This window comes from Anser anser (genome assembly GCF_964211835.1).
Source record: "Anser anser genome assembly, chromosome: 19".
In the NCBI taxonomy this organism is placed as follows: Eukaryota; Metazoa; Chordata; class Aves; order Anseriformes; family Anatidae; genus Anser; species Anser anser.
In genome coordinates, this window is record NC_139740.1 from 15,037,955 (window position 1) to 15,061,942 (window position 23,988).

Genomic DNA, 23,988 nt, shown 5'->3' on the forward strand with positions numbered 1-23,988 from the left:
CTGCCTGGGTGAGGCCCCGCCGATCTGGACCCCAACCCGCAGACTTCCCGGCTTTGCCTCAGAGCTGCCACAGGCCTGGCGGATATTCCAGGTAAACCCAGCCGCCATCCCCGGCCTGCCCTGCCCAGCTCGCTCCGGAGCTGTAGGACAGGCACTGCCGGCTTCATCACGCCCTGAGCTCCGGCTCCCTGTCCCTTAGGGAGCAGCCGGCCCTCGTGCAGCCCGTCTCGGGGCTGTCCGTCCTCCCACCGCCGGCTCGGCCTGGCTGTGCCCAGCCCATGGCTCTCGGGGAGCCCCTGCACACGTGAAACGAGGATGCACGAAGGCGTGAGCAGGGACCTGACCCGTGGGGTGTTTAATGCGATCACAAGCCGTACAGGGAGTGGGGGGCAGCGTGCTGCCCCAGGCCCTGCTCTGCTATTGCGTCTATAAAAATAAAAAGCCTGGCCAGCAGATAGTCTAACCGAAGAGGATGCAGCTGAGGCTGAAGGCCCTGCACCCAGGGCTGCCAGCTGGGAGCCAGCCCCCTCCTCAGCGGGTGTTGGCATCGAGAAGAGGCTGCAACGGGGGGGACAACGAGGGAACCAGCAAGGGGGAACTGCTGGAACCTGCTTCCTGCTGGGTGCACGTAGGGGAACTGCCAGCCCAGGGACACCCCAGTGCTGCGCTGCAGTGCCCCCCTCGCTGGGGCCCAGCTCTGCGGAAGGAGAGTGACCGTTAGTGCCTTTATCGCTGTTCCCCCCTTATCTTTCCTGTTGGGCACTGAGAACCCACTGCCCTTTTCTAGGAACGAGAGCCTGTAGAGCATGTCAGTGAGAGCTGGGCAACGGAGGTGCCTTCACGCCACAGCACTGGTGGTTTTGACCCTTTTTTGGGTGGTTTGACCCTTTCAGCTGGTGCCAGCTCACAGCCAGTGCCACACGAATCTGTGTCCCAGCAAACCCAGCTCTGAACCAGGCACAGGAGGGGCTGAGGTCCCTGCGCACCCCAGGCAAGCAGCCACCTCCCAGGTCACACATGCAGCAGAGGCTGGAAACGCCTCTGTCTCCTCCGGGTGCATCCGCTCGGCCTCTCAAGGAGCGGGGGATATTCACGCAGCTGCTGGGGTAGTGGCATGTAGAAGGGCTAACAGCTTAATGGAGAGTGGCACGCCCGGGGCGGGGGGCTGCGGGGCTCCCCGCGCCCCAGGGGAGGAGGAGCAGGGCGCAGCAGGCGCTCAGGGGTCCCCGCTGTACTTGATGAGGTGGCCGCTGAAGGTGATGTAAGTGTCGTATTCGTCGCTGAAAACCGCGTTCTCGCGCTCGCCCTTGTAGAGCCGCACCCAGACCTCATCCTGCTCCTGCAGCTCCAGCATGACGCTCTGGCTCTGCATGATGCTGCGGTCGCTCACCTGGGCATAGAGGATCACCACCTCCACCCCGTTGCGCATGATGTGCAGGTAGGTCTCCTTCTGGTTCCAGGTGTGCACGTTCAGGCTGAAGTAGTAGATCCCAGGGACGTAGCAGTAAAACTTGCCCGTGAACATGTTGAAGTGGTCGTAGAGGTTAACAAACGCCGTGTCGAAGATCAGGGTCTGGTAGTAGTCGTTGCTGTGCAGGGGTTTCTTGCGGCCCACCGAGAAGGCAGCGTAGTGGCTCTTGCAGCGCTCCCCTGGGGCACCCACGCTGCCCTTCTGTCCCTTGGGCCCTGTGTGGCCCCTGCTGCCGGCAACCCCCATCTTGCCGTACTTCCCCTGCATGCCTCGCTCGCCTCGGTCTCCCTTCTCACCTGGGCAGAGCAGAGGGGACAGTTTCGCTGTCAGAGGCGGGTGCCAACTCCAACCCCAGCACCGGGAGCCCGGCTCTGCACCGGTCCCGGGGTCTGCAGGTGGGCCGGGCGGGCTGACGGTGCCCTGCAGCGCAGGGCGGCCAGGCTGCGGGTTTGGCTGGGGACGGAGCCCCACCAGCCCTCACCTTTCAGGATGGTCATGTTGATCTGGGGCTGGTACTGGGGGTAGGAGAAGCGATGGTCGGGCGGCTCACAGCAGCGAACGCAGCGGGGCCGCGGGGGCAGCCCCTCCTGGGTACCGCCAGCCTTCTGCTCCCGGGTGGGCCTGGGGGAAGGCAGAAAGCAAAGCGCAACAGGGAGCTACGTGTGGGGACGGGGGCCCTTCGCGGTGCCAGGTCTGCTCTGTGCCCCCATGAAGCACCCCCGTCCCCGGGGCCCCCTCACCTGGCAGCGTGGTGCTGGGACGGAGCCTCCTCGGGGTCCATCAAACGCCAGTCGGGGCTGGGGCTGGGGCTGGGGCTGGTGCTGGTCTGGCCGCCCGCAGGAGAGGGCAGCGGCAGGCAGGAGAGCAGCAGGACACCGAGCACCCCGAGCCCCTTCATGCTGCAGCAGCACCCTGTGAGACACCGGGGGTGGCTGAGGGGGGTGGCAAAGCCCAGCAGCACCCAGGGGTGGGCAGGGGGCAGGCAGGGACCCGGCCCCACAGTGAGATGGGGCTGCAGCTGACGGGCTTTGCGGTCCCCCTCAGCCCTTCTCAGGGCTGGAAGCACGGCTGTGCCCTGCAGCGTCCCCAGCACAGGGCCTGGTGCAGCCCCGGGCAGGGCACAGCCGTGCTTCCAGCCTGAAAAAGGCTCTTCTTGTGGCAGCCCTTCCCCAGCAGAGCCCACAGCGTGGGCACACGCATCCCGCAGCCGCAGGGACCATCTGTAACTAAATGCCCAGATACCTGGGCCCGCGTTGCCTCAGCGATGCTCCAGGGAGCGTCTGGGGAGAGCCGTGTTTGGGGCGGCGGGGGGCTCTGGGGCCCTCCAGCAAGCTGGGGTCTGGGGTCCTGGGGGAGCCAGGGGTGGAGCTGAGCAGCGGTCCTGGGCTGAACGTCCAAGCCCAGAGCCAAGCGCCTGCTCCCGTTCAGCCCTGCTCTGCCTCCCGTCGACACCCAGGAGCAGCAACTTGGAGCAGCAGCACCTGCAAAATGAGGTGGCTCCAGCTGCCGTGGGGCAAAACGGCAGCTCTGCCTGTCCTGGGGGGTCGCAGCCCTGCCCACGGGGGTCTGCACGCCTCCTCCCACCCCCACGGTGCGCCGGCATCCCTGCACAAACCCAGTGGAAGGGGCTGCCCCTGCCCCAGGAGCTGCTGGCCCCCGACCTGCACCCCTGTGCCTTGGCCCGTTGCACGAGGGAGCCGGACCTGCTGCCCCAGAGCCACGGTGCTGCTGGCGGCCCCAGCCAGGAGCCAGCCACCCCCGGGAGAAACCTTGCTGGGAGCCCACATCCTGCGTGGGGCCAAAGCTAATATTTGCAGTAGCTGGTGGCACCACGGCCCAGCCGGGGCGCCTGCCCTTCCTTGCTTTATCGCCACCGTATCAGCCTGGGGCCGCGCGGAGGCATGGGGCTGAGCACGGCGCGCCGCGCCCTGTGGCCCCAAAGGTGCCAGGTGAGCGTGCGGCACTGCCCGGCTGCTCCACACCCGCAGCAGTGGGGCCCAGGGCGGTGCCAGGGTGCCGGGGCTCCTGCTGGGAGCCGGTGTCCTGCTAGGGCACAGCCGGGCAGTGGCCTGCGTCTGCAGCAGGAGCACAGCCCCAGGTGCCGGGGTGAACGGGCAGCGGGATCCTGAGACAGGCTGTGGGGAGCCCCGCTGGAGTTTGGGGCAGAATCCCACTCTTCTGGTGGCTGCCTGGGTCCTCAAGTGACCGTCAGGGTGGGACAGCCCAGGGGCTGGCTGTCCGCGTCGTCCCCAGAGCACGGGGCTGCGGGGACCCGAACGGGCGCGCTCCGGCAGCAGGCTCGGAGGGCGTTCAAGGGCAGGATGCCTGGCTTGTGAGTCACGGCCATGGAACAGGGAAGGGGTGGAGGGATGGGGAAAATCTCCAAAGGGCTTTCCCTCTGCTCACGCCCTCTGCAAAGGGCCGAGCCCTTCACGCGCTTCTCCCGTGCCTGCCCTGCCCCAAGGAAGCCCCGGCGCGGGGCTGTCGCCCACCTCCCGGCCCTACCTTGGCCCGCGTCCCGCTGCCGGGAGAGGCAGGGCTGGCGGCACCGCGGGCAGCCTGGCGCCGTGTCCTGCCTCCCCGTGCCCTGGCCTGCCGCCTGCCCACGCACAGCCCCACGGGCAGGGGAGAAGCAGCGTGGAGCAGCCCAGCCTGGGGCTCGGGAGCAGACACCAGCCAGGGAGCAGCAGCCCCGGCTCTCTGAGCCCCGCCTGGCCTCCAGCTGTGCCAGCCATATGCCGGCGAACGCAGCTCGCAGCCTGCCGTGCTGTCGGGAAGCCCGTGGCTTTCTCCCTGCCCCAGGACCGCAGCGCTCAGGCCTCCCGTTGAGCCAGACGATTCCTGGGAACCTGCGGCAGGCTCAGCCCCGGGGAAAACACAGCTTTGCTCAGCGGGGAGGAGAAATCCTTAGCCAGGCTATTCCCACTGAGAAAGGCGGCGTGTTTGCAGGCTGCAGGGCTGGAAATGGAGGCGAGCGTGCTCTGTGCACGTGGCGCTGCCTGCGGCATGCGGGGCTCCCCAGCACCCCGAGCAGGCGTCTCCCCCTGCCCCCCGCAGGCACGCCGGGCAGGCAGCACGCACATACGCACGGGCAGCTACGGTCTTGCTGAAGGGACTCTGTTTTTTCCTGTCGGGGTTGGATGCTCTCCAGAAGCAGTTCGGAGATTTAAATTCGGTGGCTGCTAAAGCCCCGGGACTGCAAGTCAAAACATCCTGAAAACATTCCAGGCAGCATTAAAGACCAGGATGAAAGAAGAGCGAATGCGGGGGAGAGATGAGCGGGTTCAGGGCGCTACGGAGGCAGCAGGACCGGCACGCCCTCCTCGCCCTCCCTGCTCTCCCGTGGTGGTCGCAGCCCCCCCTGAGCCGCAGCAACTGGAGCTGGGATGCCTCTGGCATCCAGGGATGTGCTGGTGGGATGGCTCCCCCCAGCCTCTTGCCACAACAGCTGGGATGTTTGCGGAGCCATTTGCAAAATGGGAGCAGCCCAGACCCGGTGGGCAGCAGGGTTTGAGCTGCACGGGGCAGCTGCAGCCAGGCACCGACGGGGAGGGTGCAGCCCTCCAGCTCCTGCGGGCAGTGCCGGTGGGAAGTTGTGCTGGGGACCCCGGTAACTATGGTGTGGAGCTGCCCTGGGCTGGCCCAGCCCTGGCTTTGACGTGCTCGTGGGAACCGACTTTTTGGACACAGGGCTCAGGTAGGGCTGGGGGGGCTGCGGTGGACCCACGCCGTGTTGGGCCTGTTCTGCAGGCTCCAGCACTAACTCCTTCCCAGTGCCTGTCCCCCCAGGGCTGCTGCAGGTTGAGATGGTCCCTCTCAAAGGACACGTGAGGCTCAGCCCTGCGGTCCCCAGCACCCCCTTGCAGGTAGGGCAATGTCTTTGCCCAGCTAACCGGGGCACGGACAAGGGGACGGACCCTCGCTGGACTTGCCCCAGGGCACCCGTGCACCTGGCGAGGCTGCGCCGCCTCCTGGGTGAGTCCGCTGCCGGAGAGCCCGTCGCTGACAGCAGGCGCAGATGTGCACACGACGTGCAGCTCCACAGCACTCATCCCCGGGTCGGCAGCCGCCCCCAGACCTGCCCCACACCTACCTCTGGGGCTGCTCTCTCCTGGCGCTGCCTTTCCTGCTCTAGAGCATCGCCCCTGTGCCGCGCTGCCAGCCCTTGGGCACAGGGCAGAGCCTGCAGCGGCTGCGCTCCCTGCCTCCGGCAGCCTCCTCTCCTCCCCTGGCCTGGCGGAAATGCACTTTCTGGGAAGCAAAAGGAGGAGAGCGAAGAAGCAGCGGGATAAACACAGCGAGCAGCCCTCCCCCTGCCAGATGTGAGCCCAAGGAGCGCGGGCGGCCGGCATTAACCATGCGTGTGCCTGCAGCGCTGGGCCTGCCGCCACCGCTGTTACGGGCCCGAGGTCAGGGAAGGGGGGCTGCCAGGTCAGGGAAGGGGGGCTCTTAGGTCAGGGAAGGGGGGCTGTTAGGTGAGGGAAGGGGGCTGCCGGGCCAGAAGCACCCCAGATGTTGGAGGCAGGGTCCCTGGAGGCTGCGGCTCTGCTCTGGAGCGGGGTCTGCCCCATGCTGGGAGAGCCACCAGCGCCGTCCCTCGGGGTCCTGGAGCCCACTGAGCCCTGACCGCGGCCGGGACTCCCACAGGAACCCGCTGAGCCCTGACCGGGGCCGGGACTCCCTCGGGTGCCCTGGGCACCGGTGCTGGGCAGACCCCCGGACACTGCCCCCAGCACCAGGCAGGATGGGGCTCAGCTCCCTGCCCGGCACAGCTCAGCCAAGTGACGGGGGACACTGGGCCTGTCCCAGCCCCTGGTGCAGGGCGGTGGCTGGGGGTGAGCGGCGGTGACCGGGGGGGACGCGGGGCCGTGCCGGGGGGCTCCGGGCCGCCCCCAGCCCCCCCCCCCGGGGGGCACAAGCTCTGGGCGCCTCTGTCCCCTGTCCCAGGGCAGCCCCCTGGAGGTTCGCCTGCCGCAGCCTCCTGAGTCCCAGGGAGGCCCTGGAAGGAACCCCCGGGCCCTGTGCGGTGCGGGGCCCCGGCGGCCCCCATGGCTGCGTGGCGGGGGGGTCCCGCTCCCTCCCAGCTCCGGGGCGCAGCGGGAGCGGCCTTCCCAGCTCTGAGCAGGCCGCGGCACGGACTACATCTCCCAGCAGGCCCCGCGGTGCAGCGGGCTGCGCGGCGAGGGCGGTGGCGGCGCGGGGGATGCTGGGAGCGGTAGTTTTCGTCCCCGCGGGGCGAGGCCCGGGGTAGTTTGGCTGCCGCTGGCAGCCGGGGCGGCGCGCGGGGGCTGCTGGGAGTTGTAGGCGGCGGCGGCGGCGGCAGCGGCTGCGCGCGGCGGGGGAGGCGGCGGCGGCGGCTGCGCTCGGGCGGCGCCGCGGTGAGCGGGGCACCGGGGGGGGCACCGGGGGCTGAGGCCGTGGGGCCGGGCCCGGGATCTCGGGAGCGGGAGACCCGCGGGGTCGGTGCTGCCGGGGCCGCTGTGCTGGGGGCACCGGGGGCGGCGGCGGCGGGGTCCCGGGGGACCGAGCCGGGCCGGGCTGGGGGCGCCGGGGGGGGCCCGAGCGGCTCTGCCCGGGGCGGTGGCACCGCAGCCCCCGCGGCTGCGGCCCCGGGCGGGGGCGCTGCGGGCCGAGGGGCGCCGCTGGGGGGTCCCGGGGGGGTCCCGGGGGGGTCCCGGGGGCGCTGGGCCCCGCCCGGGCCGCGCACCGGTGCCCGGCCGCCACCCCTGGGGACGGGGGTCGGGATCCCCGGGGGCGGGGGGCGGTGCACGGCGGGACCCCCGCGGGGGGCGCAGCGCCCCGGGACCGTCCCTCCCCGGCTGCCCCGTCCCGGTGCCCGCGGCCCCGCCGTGCCCGGGGGCTGCCCGCTGCCGGCCCCCCCCTCCCCGCCCGGTGCCGCCCGGGCCTGCTGGGAGCTGCTGGGAGCCCAGCACCGGGCTGGGGCCCTGCGGCACCCGGTGTGCGGCCGCTGGGGACAACCGGCCCTAGTAGGGGGCTGCCGCCCGGCGGGGGTCCCGGCCCCGTGCTGCACGGGGCGAGGTGGGAACGGGAGGCACGGGGCAGCCCCGGGAGCTCCCTGTGCAGCCCCCGGAGCTGCAGGAGCCCGGGGAGCTGCCACGTCCCCGGTGCCCTGCGGAGAGAGGCAGCACGGAGGGGCACGGCCGGGACCCCCCCGGTGGGCGCACCTGGGGCGAGCTGAAGGTGCCCCCCTGCCACGTCCTGCCCGGGGGGGTGATGTGAGCGGGGACGGGCCTGGCTGGGGTGCGGGGGGGGCGGCAGGGGGGCTGCTGCCACCTTTTTTTTTTAAAAAAACCAACGTTAGGGCTGGGCAGGTCTGGGTGTGCGTCCCTTGGACCTGGGCGCTGCACTTCCTGCTCAGGCGATGGCATCCTGCTCGGGCGGAGCTGCCACGTGTCCCCGCGTCCCCACGGGGCCTGGGGGCGCGCTCGGCACCACCGCGGGAGCCGAGCAGCCCGGCCGGCGCTCCCGAGGCAAGGAGGCGAGGGCTGTCCTTGCCGCCAGGTCGAGGAGCGCTGCCGCGAGCGAGCCTCCTCCTCCCCGGGCCGTGCGGGGACGCTGCCCAGCAGGACGCCCCGACGTGGGTCCCGGGGGTCGCTCCTGCCTGGTTTGCTGCAGGCCTCTGGGTGGGCAGCGGTGCCGGGCCAGCTGTGCCTGCCTGCTGGGACACTGGGGCTCAGCCCAGTCTGGGGGGGCCAAGGGGGAGGATGAGGAGGGGCTGAGGATGGCGGAAGGGCTCCCGCAGCAAAGCAGGCCCTCGGGGGGCGGCTGCCGCCCTGCACGGTGCAGCGGTGCCTTGTGCTGCGGGGCAGGGGCTGGGGCCGCCTGCCTGCCCCTCGCGTGGGGCTGTGCCCTGCCATCCCCCCCAGGCTCTGTGGGGCTCCGGGCCCCAGCTCTCACCCACTGCTTCCCCTCTGTGCTGCCAGGTTCTCCTCGGCCCCAGTCTGATGCCCATCCCGCCGTGCAATGAGTCTATGAGCCCCCTGCGGATCAGCGTGGGCGGCCTGCCTGTCCTCGCGTCCATGACCAAGGGCGCCGACCCCCGCTTCCGACCGCGCTGGAAGGCCATCGTGCTGTCGTCGGCCTGCGTGGGCTTCGTGCTGCTGCTCTTCTGCTTGCACCGGCCCTCCCCGGCGCGGCCCGTCCCTCCCAATGCTCACAACTGGCAGCTCCGGCTGCGGGCAGAGGACCGCTACAATGACACCTACCCGCTGTCCCCACCCCAGAGAAACCCCGAGGGCGTGCGCTACCGCATCGGGGTCATTGCGGACCTGGACACTCAGTCCCGGGGCTCTGAGGAGCACACCTGGTTCAGTTACCTGAAGAAGGGCTACCTGGTGCTGTCGGCCAGCGGGGACAGCGTGACGGTGGAATGGGACAAAGAGGAGAGCGTGCTGCAGTCCCACCTGGCCGAGAAGGGCAGGGGCATGGAGCTCTCGGAGCTCGTCGTCTTCAATGGGAAGCTGTACTCCGTGGATGACCGGACGGGGGTGGTCTACCAGATCGAGGGCAGCAAGGTGGTGCCCTGGGTGATCCTCTCGGACGGGGACGGCACCGTGGGGAAAGGTGAGCCCCCCCTGTCCTGCCCCGCTCGCTCTGCCTGAAGCCGCAGGCGCGGAGCAGTGAAACCCTCATCCCTTTGCACCTCTCTGTCACCTCGCGCGCCTGGCCAGGCTGGGGGGGCTGCGTGCGGCGCTGAGCTGTCCCTTGTGGCACCCAGGGGAGCGGGGACGTGGGGTGGCCTAACAGCCGTGTGCCGGCCGGGCCCCGGCCTGGCTCGTGCCGCTCTCTTGCCGCAGGTTTCAAGGCGGAGTGGCTGGCAGTGAAGGACGAGCACCTGTACGTGGGGGGCCTGGGCAAGGAGTGGACCACGACCACGGGCGAGGTGGTCAACGAGAACCCCGAGTGGGTGAAGGTCATCGGCTACAAGGGCGACGTGGGCCACGAGAGCTGGGTGGCAAACTACAACGCGCTGAGGGCTGCGGCTGGGATCCGACCCCCAGGTACGGAGCCGGGCTCCCTCCCGTCACCGCGCGCCCCTCGCCCTGCCTGGGGCCGGGGTCTCCCCACAGACAGCGGGAGCAGAGTGAGATTTAAAGGAGGCTGGGGAAGCCGGGGCTTGCCCTGCCCGGTGTTCTCCCCTCTGTCTGTGAGCAGCTCGGGTGGCTCGGCTGGCGCTGGGGCAGCGGGAGGGGGGCCAGCACCCGGCAGGAGGAGGCGGAAACGTTCACGGCTTTGGTCTGCATGTGGCCGTCCTCCCCGCGGCGCTGCCTTTTTGAGCAGGGCTGGGTCCTGCCCCGGCAGGCGGGCGTCTGTGCAGCCTGGCAGGGTGCTGCTGCCCTGTGGCACCAGACCCCGCTCCCTGCTGTAGGTTACCTGATCCACGAGTCGGCCTCCTGGAGCGACACGCTGCAGCGCTGGTTCTTCCTGCCGCGCCGCGCCAGCCACGAGCGCTACAACGAGAAGGCAGACGAGCGGCGAGGCACCAACCTGCTGCTCAGCTCCAGCCAGGACTTCGGGGACGTCACGGTGGGACGGGTGGGTGAGGTGGTCCCCACCCACGGCTTCTCCTCCTTCAAGTTCATCCCAGACACGGATGACCAGATCATCGTGGCGCTGAAGTCAGAGGAGGACAACGGCAAGATCGCCAGCTACATCATGGCCTTCACGCTGGACGGACGCTTCCTCCTGCCGGAGACCAGGATCGGGAGCGTGAAATACGAGGGCATTGAGTTTATTTAACAGACTTTGCACTGGACCGGAGGGGCGGGGAGGACGGGGGCTGCGGGGCAGGCCCTGCGCTCGGTGAGGCGCACGCTCCGAGGGACGCCGCGCTCCCAGCTCTGTGGTTGGTCTCGGCGTCCCACGTAAAGCGTTGGCTTTGCTGCAGCATGCGTGGTGCGAGTGTTTCGGCAGTGGCACCTGGTGGCAAAGGACTGCCACCACAGGGTGCTGCGGCCTGCCGCCAGCCCAGGCTCAGGGAAGTTTCCCCGCGCTGCAGCCATCAGTGCCCGGCGCCTCCGCGGGCTGCTGGCGCCGGTGGCAGCCGCGCTCTGGGCTCCAGCCGAGGACGGAGCCCCCGCTCGCCTGCCCTGTGCCAGCCTGTGCCCGGGCTGAGGGCACCGTCCTCGCACCCCTGCGGGCCTGTGCCCAGGGGCGGCGCTGGCCTCTGCTCCCTGGTGCCATCTGGAGCCTCCCTGGCCTTGGGCAGCGCCTTCCCCAAATTACCTGGGGATGGGGCCCGACCTGGGCACAAGGGCCCCTCAGTGCCAGCAGCGTGTCCTGGGGGGGGGGGGGGGGAGCCCCTGACCTGCCTCCCCAGCACCTTACTGGGAGCACAGAGGAGCTGTGGGGGCAAATGTCCCCATGTCCCCCACGAATGCGAGGGGAGGAGCGTGCTTGAGGGGGACGTTGGCCAGACCTGTCCCTGGGTTAGGACACGACCGGGGGGACACGGCCACAGCAGGGCGTCAGCCAGGGCAGGGGAGGGCGGGCTGGCCGAGATGGTAGCTGCAGGGGATTTCATCAGGCTGTTTTTCACCAGTCAGCTGGTTTTACTTCCCTTTTTGCATAAACCATGTGGCAAGTGAATGGGTAACGGTTTGCTTGGGCTCGTGCTTTCTGGGGAAAGCTTCGTGTGGGAGGGACTGAGGGGAAGCCCCCGTCTCACCACGTCCCCTTGCTCCACGGCTGGGCTCAGAGGAGCAGGCAGCAGACAGAGGCCTTGCAGCCAGACCCCTCCCTGGGGCCGTGCCCTCCCGACTGCCACAGGAGCTCGGAGCAGGGCTGCGAGGGGACAAAAGCACCAGTGCCAGCCTGGCTGCTGCCCCCAGACCTTGCTGTGCCCGTCTCCCATCCCCGTGGGCCCCAGGAATGGTGCAGCCTCTCCCCTCGTTTAGGCAGAGGGCTGCAGGCAGTCGCGGGCCCCTGGCTGTAAGTGGCCGTGCGTGGAGCCTCGCTCCCCACGCGTCCTTACCTCCTGCACCCGGCTGCGCTGGGAGAGGCGCCGGAGGAGCGAGGCCAGGGCAGGAATGGGGGCCAGGAGCGCGCAGCTTCGGCGCAGCAGCACGGGGGAGCCTGCGCCAGCTCCTTCCCCGTTCTGGCGGGTTCAGGGTGATACCGTTAGCGGGATACACACACGGTACGGGCACGTGCTCCGTGCCTGTGCTGCTGCGTGGATGCGCACTTGGGGCTGGCTGCTGCAGTCCGGGCAGGTCCCTTGGCCCCCATGCCACCCCCAGCTGCAGGGCCCGGTGGTGCCCGGGGAGCGGGGGGCCCGTTCCTGGGGCAGTGGTGCTGTGCTCGGGTGGGAGGACCCACGGCAAGGCGTGCAGGGAGGAGCCGGGGGCCTCCGGAGAGCTCAGCCGGGCTGGCCCTTTCCCATCCCCCTGCTCTGCCCCTGTTTACAGTGTCCGGCATCTCTGGAGAGCTGCGTAAGAACCACGTTAACAGCTGGACATGTGTTTCCATTTAGCCCAAACAACAATGACTCACGGCGGGGCGCTGGGCTGCGAGCGGATGCGCTCGTCTGGGGGCACCAACCTGCTCCCAGCACGTGGGGCGGCGCCGGCCCCCTCCCTGCCCGTGCCAGCTGCCCGTGGTGAGCGCTTTGCCCTCACTTGTGCCACGCTCAGCTCGGCTCCTTGGCCTGGCCCAGGGCCCTGCAGCACCCATCTTGGCCCCAGGGCTGTCCCTGGCTGTCCCCCCTTGCCCCATGGGCGGCGGGGCTTCGCAGCACCACGTCCCCTCCCGCCCCAGCCTGGCCCTTATCTCCGACAGCTGGCAGGACCCCACCTCGCCCCTCCTCGGGCTGCTGGACCCCAGGGGCTGGGGGGCTGCCGGGGCCATACAGCACAAACGGGACCAGGCTGTACGGTCCCTGTGCCCCCCAGCCCTGCGGAGCTCTCAGAGCCAGGCCCCTGCTGCCACAGCCTCTGGCAGCCCTGCGGCGAGGCCGGGGGCCTGGAGCCCCACCGCCAGGTTTCATCCCAGCACCGCAGCAGCAGGAGCACAATTCACCTCCCACGGGTTCCCTGCCGGCTCAAGCAGGGCTGGGACCGGGTTTTGCTGCCCGCATTTCTGCTGTTTCTTCTCATCCCAAAGGCCCAGAGGCTCTGACACCTCCTTCAGACGCGGGCAGCCGTAGTGGCCCAGCTCCGCGGCGAGAGGCTGCCTCAGGAGCAGGTTGTGTGGCCGCAGTGCTGGCCGTTCCCCCAGCGTGTGCCTGCGGTGCCCGGCTTGGCCACGCTCGGAAGCTGCGTGGCCGTGCCCGGGGGCAGAGCTGGGCTCCCTGCTCGCGCCGCTGGGCGCTGCAGGACGGGTGCGGGGAGGCCGGCAGCGCCCCAGCACCCCCGGCAGCGATGCAGCCAGGGCAGGGACGAGGTGGGGAGTTCTGGAGACGTGCTCCAGGCCGGAGAGCTGCAGGCTGTGGGGAAGGGGCCGGAGGGCTGCGGGCACGTCGGAGCCGTGCAGGACCCCCGGTGATGGTCACGGGCCGGCCGTGCCCCCCGACGGGAGGCGGTGGGAGCGGAAGGAGGGGAGCGGGCGAGGGGGGCGCGAGGGGGGGAGATGAGCCGGAGGAGGCGGCAGGAGAGGAAATGCTTGGGCACAGACATAATCGCAGCCCTCGCCTGCGGGCCCGGCGCCAGGTCTGCGAGCAGGGCCCGGCTCCTGCCCCCGCGCCGTCCCCTCCCGTCCCGTCCCGTCCCGACCCGGGGCCGGCCCCCCGGGGCCGCGGGCATCCCGGGCCCGGCCGCTGCCCCTCGGCGCCCGCTCCGCGGCCCCGCCCGGGACCGGGACGGCGGGGCCGGGGCGGGCGCCGGGGGCTGCGGGCCGGGGCCGGGGGGTCGCGGGGCTGCCGGTGCCCGGTGCCCGCTGCCGGCGGCGGGGCCGGGCGGGGCGGAGGGGCCGGGGGGGGGAGCTCGGCGCGGAGCCGCATCCCGCGGAGGGGCGGGAGCAGCGCGCAGCCGGGCTGGCCCCGCGCCACGCAGAGGAGGAGCAGCGAATCCCCGGAGCGCATTAAAACGCGAGGCTCGGCGGCGGCCGGGGGCAGCCACCACCTCCGGAGATAGGCGGCGGAGAGCAGCGAGGGGCCGGGGCGGCGGCGGCGGACCCGAACTTTCCGGCGGCGGCAGCGGCTCGGCCGGGCCCGGCGGTGGATGAGGCTTTGTCGGCCGGGTCGCTGAGCCCGCAGCCCGCCGCACCATGCCCGCCGCGCTGCCCGGCCTGCTGGCCTGGCTGGCGGTGCTGCTGCTCGGCAGGGCCCGCCCGGCCGACGCCTGCAGCTGCTCGCCCATCCACCCGCAGCAGGCCTTCTGCAACGCCGACGTAGGTGAGCGCCGCCGCCGCGCCCGCTTTGTCCCCGCCGAGCCCCGGCCCGGGGCAGCCCCGGCACGGCCCGGCCCGGCCCGGCCCGCACAAACTTCGCGGGGAGGGGGCGGGAAGTTGGCGCGGGGCGGCCCGGCCCGGCGGGGGAAGGAGGGAGGGAGGGAGCGTCCCGGTCCCGGTCCGGTCCCGGTCCCGGTCCCGGCCGAGCCCCGCGGCACCTGCCCGGCAGCCCCACGCGTGTGCGGGGCCCGGCGGCTCGGCTCGGCCCGGCCCGGCCCGGCCCGGGGGTGTGTCGGCAGGCGCGGATGCGCGGCCGGGAGCTGTCCGTGTGTCCGCCCGCCCGCCCGCCCGGGGTGTGTCCGCGCCTCCCCGAGCCTCTCGCCGGCCCGGCGGGGACCGCTCGGTTGCGCCCCGCAGCGCTCCCCGGGGCCGCCGCCGCCGCCTCCGGCCCGAGCGCGGCTCGGTCCCGGCTCCCCGCGGCAGGGCCCGGCCCGGGGCTCGGCTCCCGGCTCCCGGCGGCGCGGAGGAGCCGGGCCCGTGGGGCCGCGGGGAGCGGAGGCTGGGACGTGGCAGCGCGGGGAGCCGGCAGCCCCGGGGGCAGCGCGGGCGCCCCGGGCCCTGCGCAGAGCACCAGGAGCGGTCCCGAGCGCGGAGCCAGCACCCGGCCCCCGAGAGCCAGCAGCGCCGGGCTCGGCCACCTCCCGTCTGTTCCTTATTTCCAGGCATTTCCTTTCCCCCGTCCCACTTTGTTCGGCTTGGATGCTGCTGAAAGGGAGGGCTTGGCAGCGCCGGGATCTGGATTCCTCTTTCTATGAATAATGCCCTTATTAAATTTTAACATATTAAACAAACAGACCAGCCCCAGTTCCTGACGCTCTCCTTTGCGGGGCTGTTCCCAGGCTCAGCTGGAGAGGTAGCATTCCCAAACACTTAGGCAGCCCGCGCCTCTGCGCGGCCCTGCCCCGTCCCCTGCTCTGGAGCCAGGATGCTCCTGACAGATTCCCGGGCTCCCCTCGCCCCTTCCAGGCCCCGCTCGCGACGTTTCTGCTCCGCGAGGGTGAATCCCCGCGGCACCCGGCAGCTGCCCCCCGCGCCCGGCTCTCGCAGGCCTGGCTGTGGCACGGAGCGCTGCGGGGCACGCTGGGGCTGGGGAGTTTTCGAGACAAAATGGAGCACCGGAGCTTCAGAGCTGCCGCTTGAGCCGGTGCCCCTGGAGCGCCGGATGCCCCGCAGCTGCTCCGGGAGCAGGGCTGAGCCTCCCGTCACGCTCGTGTCACACTCACGTCGGGATCATCTTTCCGGAGCACTGGTGACTTACCCTGCCCTTCCCGGGTGCCGGCTCAGGCCGTGACTCAGCAGCTGAGTCACGCACCGGCTGTCTCGGCGTCCCGGCTGTCTCGGCAGTCCCAGGGAGGGTGAAGCCGGGGCCAGGCAGCAGCTGCTTGGCAGGTGCCTGCCCTGCTGGCGCTCGCAGCCCACCCTGCCCTGGCAGCCCCTTCCCAGGCTGTGCCACCCCCGGTGTTGGCACCCCCCGGCTCCCAGCCCGAGTCTCTTCCCAGCTGCTGTGGGGGGGTTTGGTCTTGTCTGACCCCAGCTGGGAACAGCTCTGGGTGCTGGCGAGCAGGGTTTGATCCCGGCAGGAACTCGCCGGCCTTCTCCTCCCATGCAACAGGAGCCCCGTCCCTGCAGCCTGTGATCCCTGCCCTTTTGGCTCCCGTCTCGTCTTCCCTCTGGAGCTGGGAGGCTCGCAGCCCGCTCCCTCCCCGGGGGGAGCCGGCCTGGGCCTGGGAGCTGCTGCAGCTTCCCCTGCCAGCTCTCCTCTGCTGCCTGCGGCACTGGCGGCAGCCCCGCAGAAACACCGCCTGCTGGGCACAGGGGCAGAGAGCAGATGGGGGAGGCTGTGCCCCCCCACGCTGGGCTCCCCACTGTGCCCCCTGTGCGTGCCCGTGTGCCCCCATCTGTCTGTGCCACCCCAGGGCCCTGCCCTCGCTCGTGCCCTGGCAGCCGGCTGTGAGGCACCGCCTGTGGTTTGGAGCGGGACTGGAGCAGCCGGAGCCCGGAGCTTTGTTTCCAGGCAGCACCGTGGTGAGAGCGGGATGTGGCTCTGCTGCTGGCCACGGGGTGCCAGAGGGGCTGGGAGTCACGTCACCGCAGCTGGAGACTTGTGCAGCTTGGGACAAGTGACCCAGCCTCTCTACGCTCACGCTTCCTGGCCAGGGAGACGGGCAGCAGTTTTCTGTGGGGCTCAAGGGCTCAGCGGGTCCGTGGCTGCGGAGCTGCCCCGTGTGCTGTGCCCGCAGGGGCTGTGCCCAGGCAGCTGCTCTCTGCCTGCTGGGGTTTGCTCTGCCCGTGCTGCTCGGGTGTCAGCTGGGGGCTGCAGCAGCAGAAGCCCCGGCTCCTGCTTCTCGCGCAGCGTGGAGATGCAGAGGGCGAGGGAGGTGATGCTCGGGCTGTGGTTTTGTCTCTGTGCGGCAGTGATGGCCCTGGAGAGGTGTGTGGGGCAGTGCCGAGGGTGACAGGACAGCCAGAGAGCGGGTGCTTGGCCTGCTACCCGGGTCGGGTGCCCCCTGGACCCAGCCCCTGGCAGCGCCGTGCTGATGGTGGCTGTCCCAGGGCTCGGTGCCTCGCGATGGGGCGCAGCGATCGGGGCGGGAATGGCGAGGGCTGTTGGTGGCCAGGCAGGGACCGGGCCGAGGAGGAGGTTTGGGGGACAGAGGTGGGACCGGCCCTCGCTGATGGCCCCGGGGGCAGCGCTGCCCCGCAGGCCCTGCTGAGCTGTGGCCGGGCAGGAGGCCGCCAGCCCCGGTGCCGCCCTGCTGCGCCGCGCTCGCGCGGCCGGGAGCTCCCACCGCCGGTCCCAGCCCTTCCCGTGCAGCTGCGGCAGCGGGGCCGTGGGCTGACGGCTCGGGGCCGCCGCTGATTGGGCCCCGTCCCGCTCCCGTCAGAGCCGGGATGACGCAGGCCGCGATCGGGAGCGCTGCGCTCGCTGCAGCAGCCGCGCAGGCCGGCGGGCGAGCGGGGCCTGGCGCAGGCGCTTCCTCCTGCCCGCGGGCCGGGACGCGGGGCTGGTGCTGGGGCTCCCCGCGGGTGCTGGGGCTGAGCCCAGGCGCTCCCTGCTGTGAGCTGCTGTGAGCAAGAGGAGCCTGGCCCAGCCCCGGCCGCCGTCGCCCTGCCCGAGCCGCTCCTCGCCCCCCAGCCTCTGCGTGCTCAAAGCTGCCCTGGCCGCGTGCTGGGGCTGCGGTGCCCTGCTCCGCGCCCTGGGCTCAGGCAGGTGCCCGGGGCTGGCCCCAGCCCATGCTGGCAGGGCTGGGGCGGAGGAGCCGCTCCCTGGGGACAATTCGCTGCGTTCTGGCTCTGCCGGTGCCGTGCCGGGCTGCAGTGACCCCGGGGCCGCACTCGCAGCGGGGCCGGGCAGGCAGCGGGCAGGGCTGGCACTGGCAGGCGGCCCCTGGGCTCCGCTCGCTGCCAGCAGCCCCGGAGAAGGGAGCTTTGTTCCCCGGCCATTCAGCCGGGAGCGCTTCCCGTGCTCTGCGGGCACCCACGCTTCCCAGGCGGCTGCGGGCGGGGGCCGTGCGGTGGGTTTGGGGCAGGATGTCCCGGGAAGGGGCTGCTGCTCGCAGTGCCCCTGGCTGGGAGGGGAGCTCCGGGGGCTGAGGCGCCTCGTGCTGTCCTGAGCCCTTGGGGCAAGCGCAGCGGGACCTCTGGAGCTGGGGCAGGCGATGGGAGGATTCGCCCCCCCGCTGCAAGGCAGCACCCGCACACACTTCCAAGACGCGTTTCTTCCTTCCCCCGGAACCCGGGGCTGCCGCATCTCCCTGCAGCACCCTGGGGACATGCCTGCACCGCGTGCCTGTGGAGGCTCCTGCTGCAGTAGGGGCTGCCCGCAGCAGGGACCTGGCTTGGTGGCCCTGCACGCCCCACGGCCGCCCCACGGCACAGGGCACCAGCTTGTCCTGCTCGTCCCAGGTGGCCTCAGCCCTCGCAGGGAGCTGCGGCCCAGGCCCTGGGGCAGACAGGGAGCAGAGGAGGCCGTGACGGACAGCAAGCCGTAGCCTGGCACGATGTGCCAGTGGGTTTTGTGGTGACGGGTGACACCCTTTGCCTCCGGCTCCACTCCTGGAGCTGCCCCTCAGCCGTGGTCTGTCCCAGCTGGTCGCGTGCTCGTCTCCCAGCCAGAGGGGGTGGACGTGTCCCAGCGCGGGGCCATTCCTTGTTGTACAGGGACTGGTGTGCTGAGGGGTGCCCGGGCCTTTACAGCCCCCCTGCTCCAGGCCCTGGGTCCTGTCCAGCCCAGGCTGGTCAAGGTGGAAAGCTGCCACGTCCCGGCGAACACCCACCGAGCTCCTGGTGGCATGTTTTAGGGTGTCTGCGGCACAAGCTGAGGAGATGGCATCGGCTGCAGGGCTGGGGGAAGCTGCTCCGGGGAGGCACGGGGCCGGGGTGCTCGGTGCAGGCGCTGGGCACCCCCACTCTGTCGCAGGGGGCTTTTGCACCGCTCATGGCAAGCAGGTGCCGTGTGCCCACAAGCAGCACAAGTGGTCCCCGGCACACACACCGCAGTGATGGCCCTGCCTGAGCCGCACCAGGACCCTCCCCAGCCCAGGGGTGAAGCCCCCCCTCGCCTTCCCCAGCGCCTGCTCCCGGGGCCGGTGCTGTGGTGCCGGTGCTGCTGGGGCCATGCTGCATCAGCGCAGCGGGGTCATGGCAAGCACTTGGATCCCGGCCCCGCATCCCCCGAGCCAGCAGGCACGGGGCGGGGGGGACACAGCCCCACGCTGCGGGCAGGGGCTGGGGTGCTCCCGAGGCACGGCTGCGGGCACGGAGGTGCTTAGGCAGCAGCTTTTGTGCAGGGTGCCGAGCAAAGGGCAAATATGGGAATTTCTGCTCAGAGCACGGCGAGGGGACACGCTGCCCCCCTGGGCATGGGGTCTGCAGGGGGAGGGAGGTGGCTGCGCCTTGCAGCCGGGCCGGGGGGGTCGCGCCTGCGCCTGGGACCTGCAGGAGCCTCTGGCTCGGTTCTGCCGCGGGGTGAGGCAGCCGTGGAGGAGCCTCTGCCTCCGCGCGATCCAGCCTTTGTGGAGACCCGGGGAGGCCCAGGTGCCGCTCCCCAGGCGCTTGGGTCGTGTGCCACCCTCCTTCTCCCCAGGGACGTCCGCTGCGCCTCCCCACCTGGGCTTCCCCCCGCTGCCTCCCTCCGTCCCGGCTCTGCTCTGGTTCCTGGCCTGCGGAGCAGCTTGGCTGCGCTGCTGGGGTCTTGGCGGGGAAAGCACAGCGCAGCCGTCCCCTCCACAAAGCCGCACTGTTCAGAACAAATCCGCCTAGAATTGGGCTGCATTTTTGTCAAGTGATTCATCAGCACGTGAATGGAAACGGCTGGAGCCCACTGAACCAGTAACCGTCCCCCACGCCTGCAGCCACGGGCAGGAGGCGGCTCTGGCTCTCGGGGCTGCCGGCACCGACGTTACACCGCAGGCGCACGGAGCGGGGCCGCGGTGGGCCGGGTGCGCTCATGGACACGGAGCCTGGGCTGGCCCCACAGGGCCCAGGCACTGAACCCTGCCAAGCAGAGCTCCTCCGGCTGGGGTCTGCGCCCAGGGGTTTGTCCCCGCCGCCTGCCACACGCGAGGAACGAGCTGGGGCTTGTGGCACGGCCACGGGCACTGGGTGCCCTGCCTCGGCCAGGGGCTGCTGCCCTGGGCAGTCTTTTCCCTGTCCCCTGCCTGTGCTGGTGGCCGCCTTCTCCTTTCCAGAGTAAACTGAGTCAGCGCTTACTGTGCCAGCGCTGACCTTGAGTCTAAATAGCTCGTCTGCGTGCCCGGCTCGCCCCGCTGTATTTATAGAGCGCGATCAGATCCCCTCTCCGTGCTGTGCCAGGCTAAAGAAGGCAACCTCCGGGGCAGCGGGGCTGGCAGCGGCCCCGTGCACGTCCCCAGGCTGCCCAGCTCTGCTGCGTCCCCCAGCACCTTTCTGTGGGGACATGACCCGTGTGTCCCAGCTCAGCTGGAGCCTGCCCCAGCCGACACAGCTCCCCGTTTCCGACCCCCAGGGACACGCGTGCAGGGGCTGCCCGGGCACTGGGTACCCCAAGACACAGGGGTTGGCCCCTCTGGGGACCCCACGGCACAGCAGGGAGCCCTGCCCTCTGCCAGGCCCCCTGCCCAGCTGTGAGGGTGCCCCGTGAGCCCCCCGCATGATGGGGCAGAAGGGACCTCGTTGTCCCCATGAGGGGAGTCCTGGTGGCCCTGGAGGGAGGCAGGCAGGGTGCGGGGCCGCAGCTGTCGGCGCAGGGACCTGGGATCGGCCAAGACCTGTGCAGCGGGTCCCAAGCAGCTGCCCCATCCCGAGCTGTGAGTGAGGGTGAGCTGGCTGCCCGCCCGCTGGGAAGGTCCCTGCCATGTGCTGGGCGCTCACGTGTGGTTCCCGTGTCCCTGGGCTGTGCTGGCGGGGTGACCCCAGGGACCTTTCCGCTGCAGAGCTGTCCCCGCATCGCTCCCCTGCCCCTGCTCACCTGGGCTCCGGGGCACTGCGGCCTCGCTGGCTCGGGGGCACCCGGCCTTGTCCCTCGGCATGGAGTGAGGGGCTGGGGCGAGGCACAGCGCTCGGGGACCTGGTGTGTGCCCCCGGCTGTGCCCGTGCCCGTCCTGCTGCCGGCGGTGCCGCTGCAAGTGGTGGGGGGGCAGTGCCTGCACGGGGTGCAGCGGGACGCTCTGGTCCCCTCCCGCAGCTTGCAGGGCACAGCCCCTCTCCCGGGTGGGTGCTGCCCTACAGGGAGCCGCATTTTGCACAGGTCTTGTAGGGAAACGGGGGGGTCCGAAAGTGGGGGTCAGGGACAGCAGGCTGGGGCGCAGCCCAGTGCGGAGGTCCGGTGCCTTTGCCCAGGCTGCCCAGGGGTCAGCTCACCAACCCCCGGACCTGGCTGCGTCTTTCCACTGGCCCGGCCTTCAGCATCCCCGTGCAGCCGGCCGGGTTATTGCTGCAGCCTGCCAGGGCAGGAAGCGGCGCGGGGCGGATGCGGTTTCGGTGCCTGCATGACGTGGAGGCTCCGCGTGCCAGTAGCCGACATCTGGCAGGGAGCTGGCAGCCGAGCATCGCCCCGCTGTGACCGGGGCACCCCTGGGGCTGGACAGGGACACGGTGCCCTGGCTGCATGGTGCAGGGACAGCCTGGCCCTGGGCAGGGACAGACCCTGTGCCCCCGTTGTTGGGTGCAGAGGGGCCGGGGAGCTCCCTGACCCCTGCTCCCTGACCTTTCCGTGTCTCCCCCCAGTGAGGGTGCTGCTGCAGCACTGCCCATCGCTGCGCTGCGCGTCCCAGCGCCGTCCCTTTGGGCACCACACGTGACAGCAGCTCCACGGGCAGCTGGGCGGGTTCACGGTCTGGTACCCGGTGGGACGGGGAGAGAGGCGAGTCCGTCCCACACGGGGCAGCGGCACCGGGAGCTCTGCACTGCCCCCGGCATGGGCAGGGACACGTGGTGCCAGCAGCACCTCCTGTCCCCGGCCACCCCTGCTGAGCTCTGTCCCCTCTGTTGCAGTGATCCGAGCGAAGGCCGTCTCTGCGAAGGAGGTGGATTCGGGGAATGACATATACGGGAATCCCATCAAGCGAATCCAGTACGAAGTCAAGCAGATCAAGGTATGGGGCACGGTGCCTGGGCCTGGGGCGGGCGGGGAGAGGCAGCGGGGGGGGCCGCTCACGCATGCGCTCTGTCCCCAGATGTTTAAAGGCCCTGACAAGGACATCGAGTTCATTTACACGGCGCCGTCCACAGCGGTGTGCGGCCAGCCGCTGGACACGGGAGGGAAGAAGGAGTACCTCATCGCAGGTAGGCGGCGGGCAGGGAGCGCGGCCCCGGCTGCGGCAGGGGCAGCTGGGGAGGAGCGGCCCCCGGGCACCCGGTGCCCGCCGCGGGGTCTCGGGGCGCCGGCGGGGACGGTCCGAGCGGCTCTGTGTCCGCAGGCAAGTCAGAGGGCAACGGCAAGATGCACATCACGCTGTGCGACTTGGTCGCCACCTGGGACTCGCTGAGCCCGACCCAGAAGAAGAGCCTCAACCAGCGGTACCAGATGGGCTGCGAGTGCAAGGTGAGCGCCCGCGGCCGGCGCGTGGCGGGGCCGGCAGCACCCGGTAGGGCCATCCTGCGCGGGGCACGGCGTGTGGCTGAGCCTCCGGGGCTCCCGCGCCGTGCCCTGCCGGGGCTGCTGCCGGCCGGGAACCAACCCCAGCCCTGGGACCTGCACCAGGGGCTTCCCTCGGTCCCCCCGGCACCGTGCCCTCCATCGGGGGCAGCCTGGCCCGGGGCTGGGGGGGTGGGTGGGTGACACGGAGCTGCCCCCTGTCCCGGGGCGGGTGGTGACGGTCTCTGCTGTGCACAGATCTCGCGCTGCCTCTCCATCCCGTGCTTCGTCTCCTCCTCGGACGAGTGTCTCTGGACAGACTGGGCGATGGAGAAGATCGTGGGCGGGCGGCAGGCGAAGCACTACGCTTGCATCAAGAGGAGCGACGGCTCGTGCGCCTGGTACCGCGGCATGGCCCCCCCCAAGCAAGAGTTTCTCGACATCGAGGACCCCTAAGCCAAACGAGCGCATTCCAGTAGCCAGTAGAAAAAAACCTGCGAGATGTTAGACTGGTCCACGCTGATATCAAGTCCTGGAGACAGCATGAAAATCCGCTCGGCCCCGCGGGTCCCCAGGGTGCGGCGCCTGCCACGCGCGTGCACGGGGCAGGCTCGGGGCCCGCTGCGCCGCGCTCAGCTGTGTCCTTGCCCGGTTCCTCGCCCCCTGCGGGGCGAGCGGGGCCGGGGGCTTCCTCCCTGCCGGGGCCGCGTCCCCTCCTGGCCGTGCTCAGCCCCTGTGCCCCTGAGAGCTGCGAAGGAAGCGAACGCCCGCGAGCGGCGGGAGCCGTCCCCAGTCTGCGTAGCAGGTCTACCAGGGGCCCCGCCGCGGGACGGAGCTGCCCCCACGCCTCTCACCAGACCCCGTCCCGATGCCCGTCCCTCTCCTTGGGGTGCCAGAAGGCTGCAGCAGGGCACCCACGGGCTTGCACGGCGCCAGCAGCTCCCACGCAGGCGTCCCACCCACAAAAGCTACGGGGGGGGGGGGGGCGTTGGTGCGGCCGGGGTGCCCCCTTCCCGCGGGTTGCAGCCCTGCTGCCCATGCGCTCCTCTCCGCTGTTGGGCACGTTGCGGGGGCTCTGGCCCATTGCAAGCCCCGGGGTGGGCGAGCGCTGCGCCCGGGGCCCTCCGGTGCCACCGCCGAGGGTCCCAGACCCCCCACCCCGGCTGGGCTGGCACCCGTGGCTGTGCTGGAGCTCGTGCCCACGCAGGACGGGTGCCGGGTGCGCGGCGCGGGGCCGTGAGCCCCCAGCTGCGGGGCTGCCGATCGCCGTCGCACCCTGCGTGGATCGGGGCCCCCTGGGCGCCCTCCCTGCGGCGGCAGGACCCCCGGCCCCTCGTGCCCCCCCCCCCCCCCCCCCGGGCCCCGCTTTCTCTGAGCCATTCTCCCGCTGCGGCGGCGCCCCGTGCGCTCGGTGGCGCGGCCGGCCCCGGCTCGTGCGCGCAGCACCCCGCCGCAGCGCGGAGGCGTTTTCATGCTGTGCGCCCCTGCAAGGCTCCACGATGTCGTGCTGGACCAGTCTGGGCAACTTCGACGTATTAAAGGAAAAAAAAAAAAAAAGTTGAAGAAAAAGGCAAAAAAAGCCCCACCCGCCCTCTAACCGGTGCCATGTAAGAGTCCCGCTCGCTTTCCGTGCGGTTGTATCAGCTCGCCACCCCGCTCCGCTGGTATCTGCCCTGTAACACTGCCGTGCTGCCCGCAGCTGTCGCCTCCCTGTGCCGTGATTTGATTGTCGGTGACCGCCCGGCGGCTCCTGGCGCTGCCCTTCCCCGGGGTGCTGCTGGGGGGCTCCCAGCGGAGGACGGGGAGGGACCGCGGGGAGCCCCGAGCGGGACCCTCGGAGCCGCCCCCAGCCCGCCTCGGGGGGTCCCGGTTCCACCCCCGCTGCCGGCAGGCGGCTCCGGGGGCCCGGACCGGAGGAGGAGGAGGAGGGAGGGAGGGAGCCGCCGGCACGGGGCCTGCCGCCTGCACCGGGCGGGCCCTGCACCGGGGCGCGGCTGCGGGGGGCTCGGCGGGGCCCCCCCCGCGGGGCGGCTCCGGCCGGTGGGAGCGGGGCCGG

The 23,988-nt window shown here is 71.2% G+C and overlaps 3 protein-coding genes across 5 annotated transcripts; 2 read left to right on the forward strand and 1 right to left on the reverse strand.

Moving 5' to 3' along the window:
• Positions 1-328: 328 nt before the first annotated feature.
• On the reverse strand, positions 329-2,947 carry C1QTNF1 (C1q and TNF related 1). Its single transcript, XM_083805156.1, has 4 exons — positions 2,714-2,947; positions 2,212-2,383; positions 1,953-2,092; positions 329-1,767 (listed from the first exon to the last, which is right to left on the reverse strand). Exons 2-4 carry the CDS (start codon positions 2,367-2,369, stop codon positions 1,217-1,219), a joined length of 849 nt encoding a protein of 282 aa, XP_083661282.1. The 5' UTR covers positions 2,370-2,383; positions 2,714-2,947; the 3' UTR covers positions 329-1,216.
• Positions 2,948-5,769: 2,822 nt separating this feature from the next.
• On the forward strand, positions 5,770-11,087 carry CANT1 (calcium activated nucleotidase 1). 3 transcript variants are annotated; one of them, XM_083805154.1, is made up of 4 exons: positions 5,770-5,880; positions 8,416-9,055; positions 9,289-9,492; positions 9,861-11,087. In XM_083805154.1, the coding sequence occupies exons 2-4, from the start codon at positions 8,437-8,439 to the stop codon at positions 10,229-10,231; spliced, it is 1,194 nt and encodes a 397-aa protein (XP_083661280.1). In that variant the 5' UTR covers positions 5,770-5,880; positions 8,416-8,436; the 3' UTR covers positions 10,232-11,087. The 3 variants fall into 3 exon arrangements, with proteins under 3 accessions (XP_083661280.1, XP_083661279.1, XP_083661281.1); XM_083805153.1 differs by lacking the exon at positions 5,770-5,880 and adding an exon at positions 6,704-6,849; XM_083805155.1 differs by lacking the exon at positions 5,770-5,880 and adding an exon at positions 6,864-6,930.
• A 2,341-nt stretch (positions 11,088-13,428) lies between these two features.
• Positions 13,429-23,630, forward strand: TIMP2 (TIMP metallopeptidase inhibitor 2). Its single transcript, XM_083805178.1, has 5 exons — positions 13,429-13,820; positions 21,350-21,450; positions 21,532-21,640; positions 21,775-21,899; positions 22,191-23,630. Exons 1-5 carry the CDS (start codon positions 13,694-13,696, stop codon positions 22,386-22,388), a joined length of 660 nt encoding a protein of 219 aa, XP_083661304.1. The 5' UTR covers positions 13,429-13,693; the 3' UTR covers positions 22,389-23,630.
• The last annotated feature ends 358 nt before the right edge of the window (positions 23,631-23,988 follow it).

Bases quoted from the DNA above. Each gene is read 5' to 3' on its own strand.
- C1QTNF1 (XM_083805156.1), bottom strand. From the start codon at position 2,369: ATGAAGGGGCTCGGGGTGCTCGGTGTCCTGCTGCTCTCCTGCCTGCCG. The intron at 2,093-2,211 runs GTGAGGGGGCCC...GCCTTCCCCCAG, and splicing joins TCCCAGCACCACGCTGCCAG to GCCCACCCGGGAGCAGAAGG. The intron at 1,768-1,952 runs GTGAGGGCTGGT...TGCTCTGCCCAG, and splicing joins CAACATGACCATCCTGAAAG to GTGAGAAGGGAGACCGAGGC.
- CANT1 (XM_083805154.1), top strand. From the start codon at position 8,437: ATGCCCATCCCGCCGTGCAATGAGTCTATGAGCCCCCTGCGGATCAGC. The intron at 9,056-9,288 runs GTGAGCCCCCCC...CTCTTGCCGCAG, and splicing joins GGACGGCACCGTGGGGAAAG to GTTTCAAGGCGGAGTGGCTG. The intron at 9,493-9,860 runs GTACGGAGCCGG...TCCCTGCTGTAG, and splicing joins GGCTGGGATCCGACCCCCAG to GTTACCTGATCCACGAGTCG.
- TIMP2 (XM_083805178.1), top strand. From the start codon at position 13,694: ATGCCCGCCGCGCTGCCCGGCCTGCTGGCCTGGCTGGCGGTGCTGCTG. The intron at 13,821-21,349 runs GTGAGCGCCGCC...CCTCTGTTGCAG, and splicing joins CTTCTGCAACGCCGACGTAG to TGATCCGAGCGAAGGCCGTC. The intron at 21,900-22,190 runs GTGAGCGCCCGC...TGCTGTGCACAG, and splicing joins AGATGGGCTGCGAGTGCAAG to ATCTCGCGCTGCCTCTCCAT.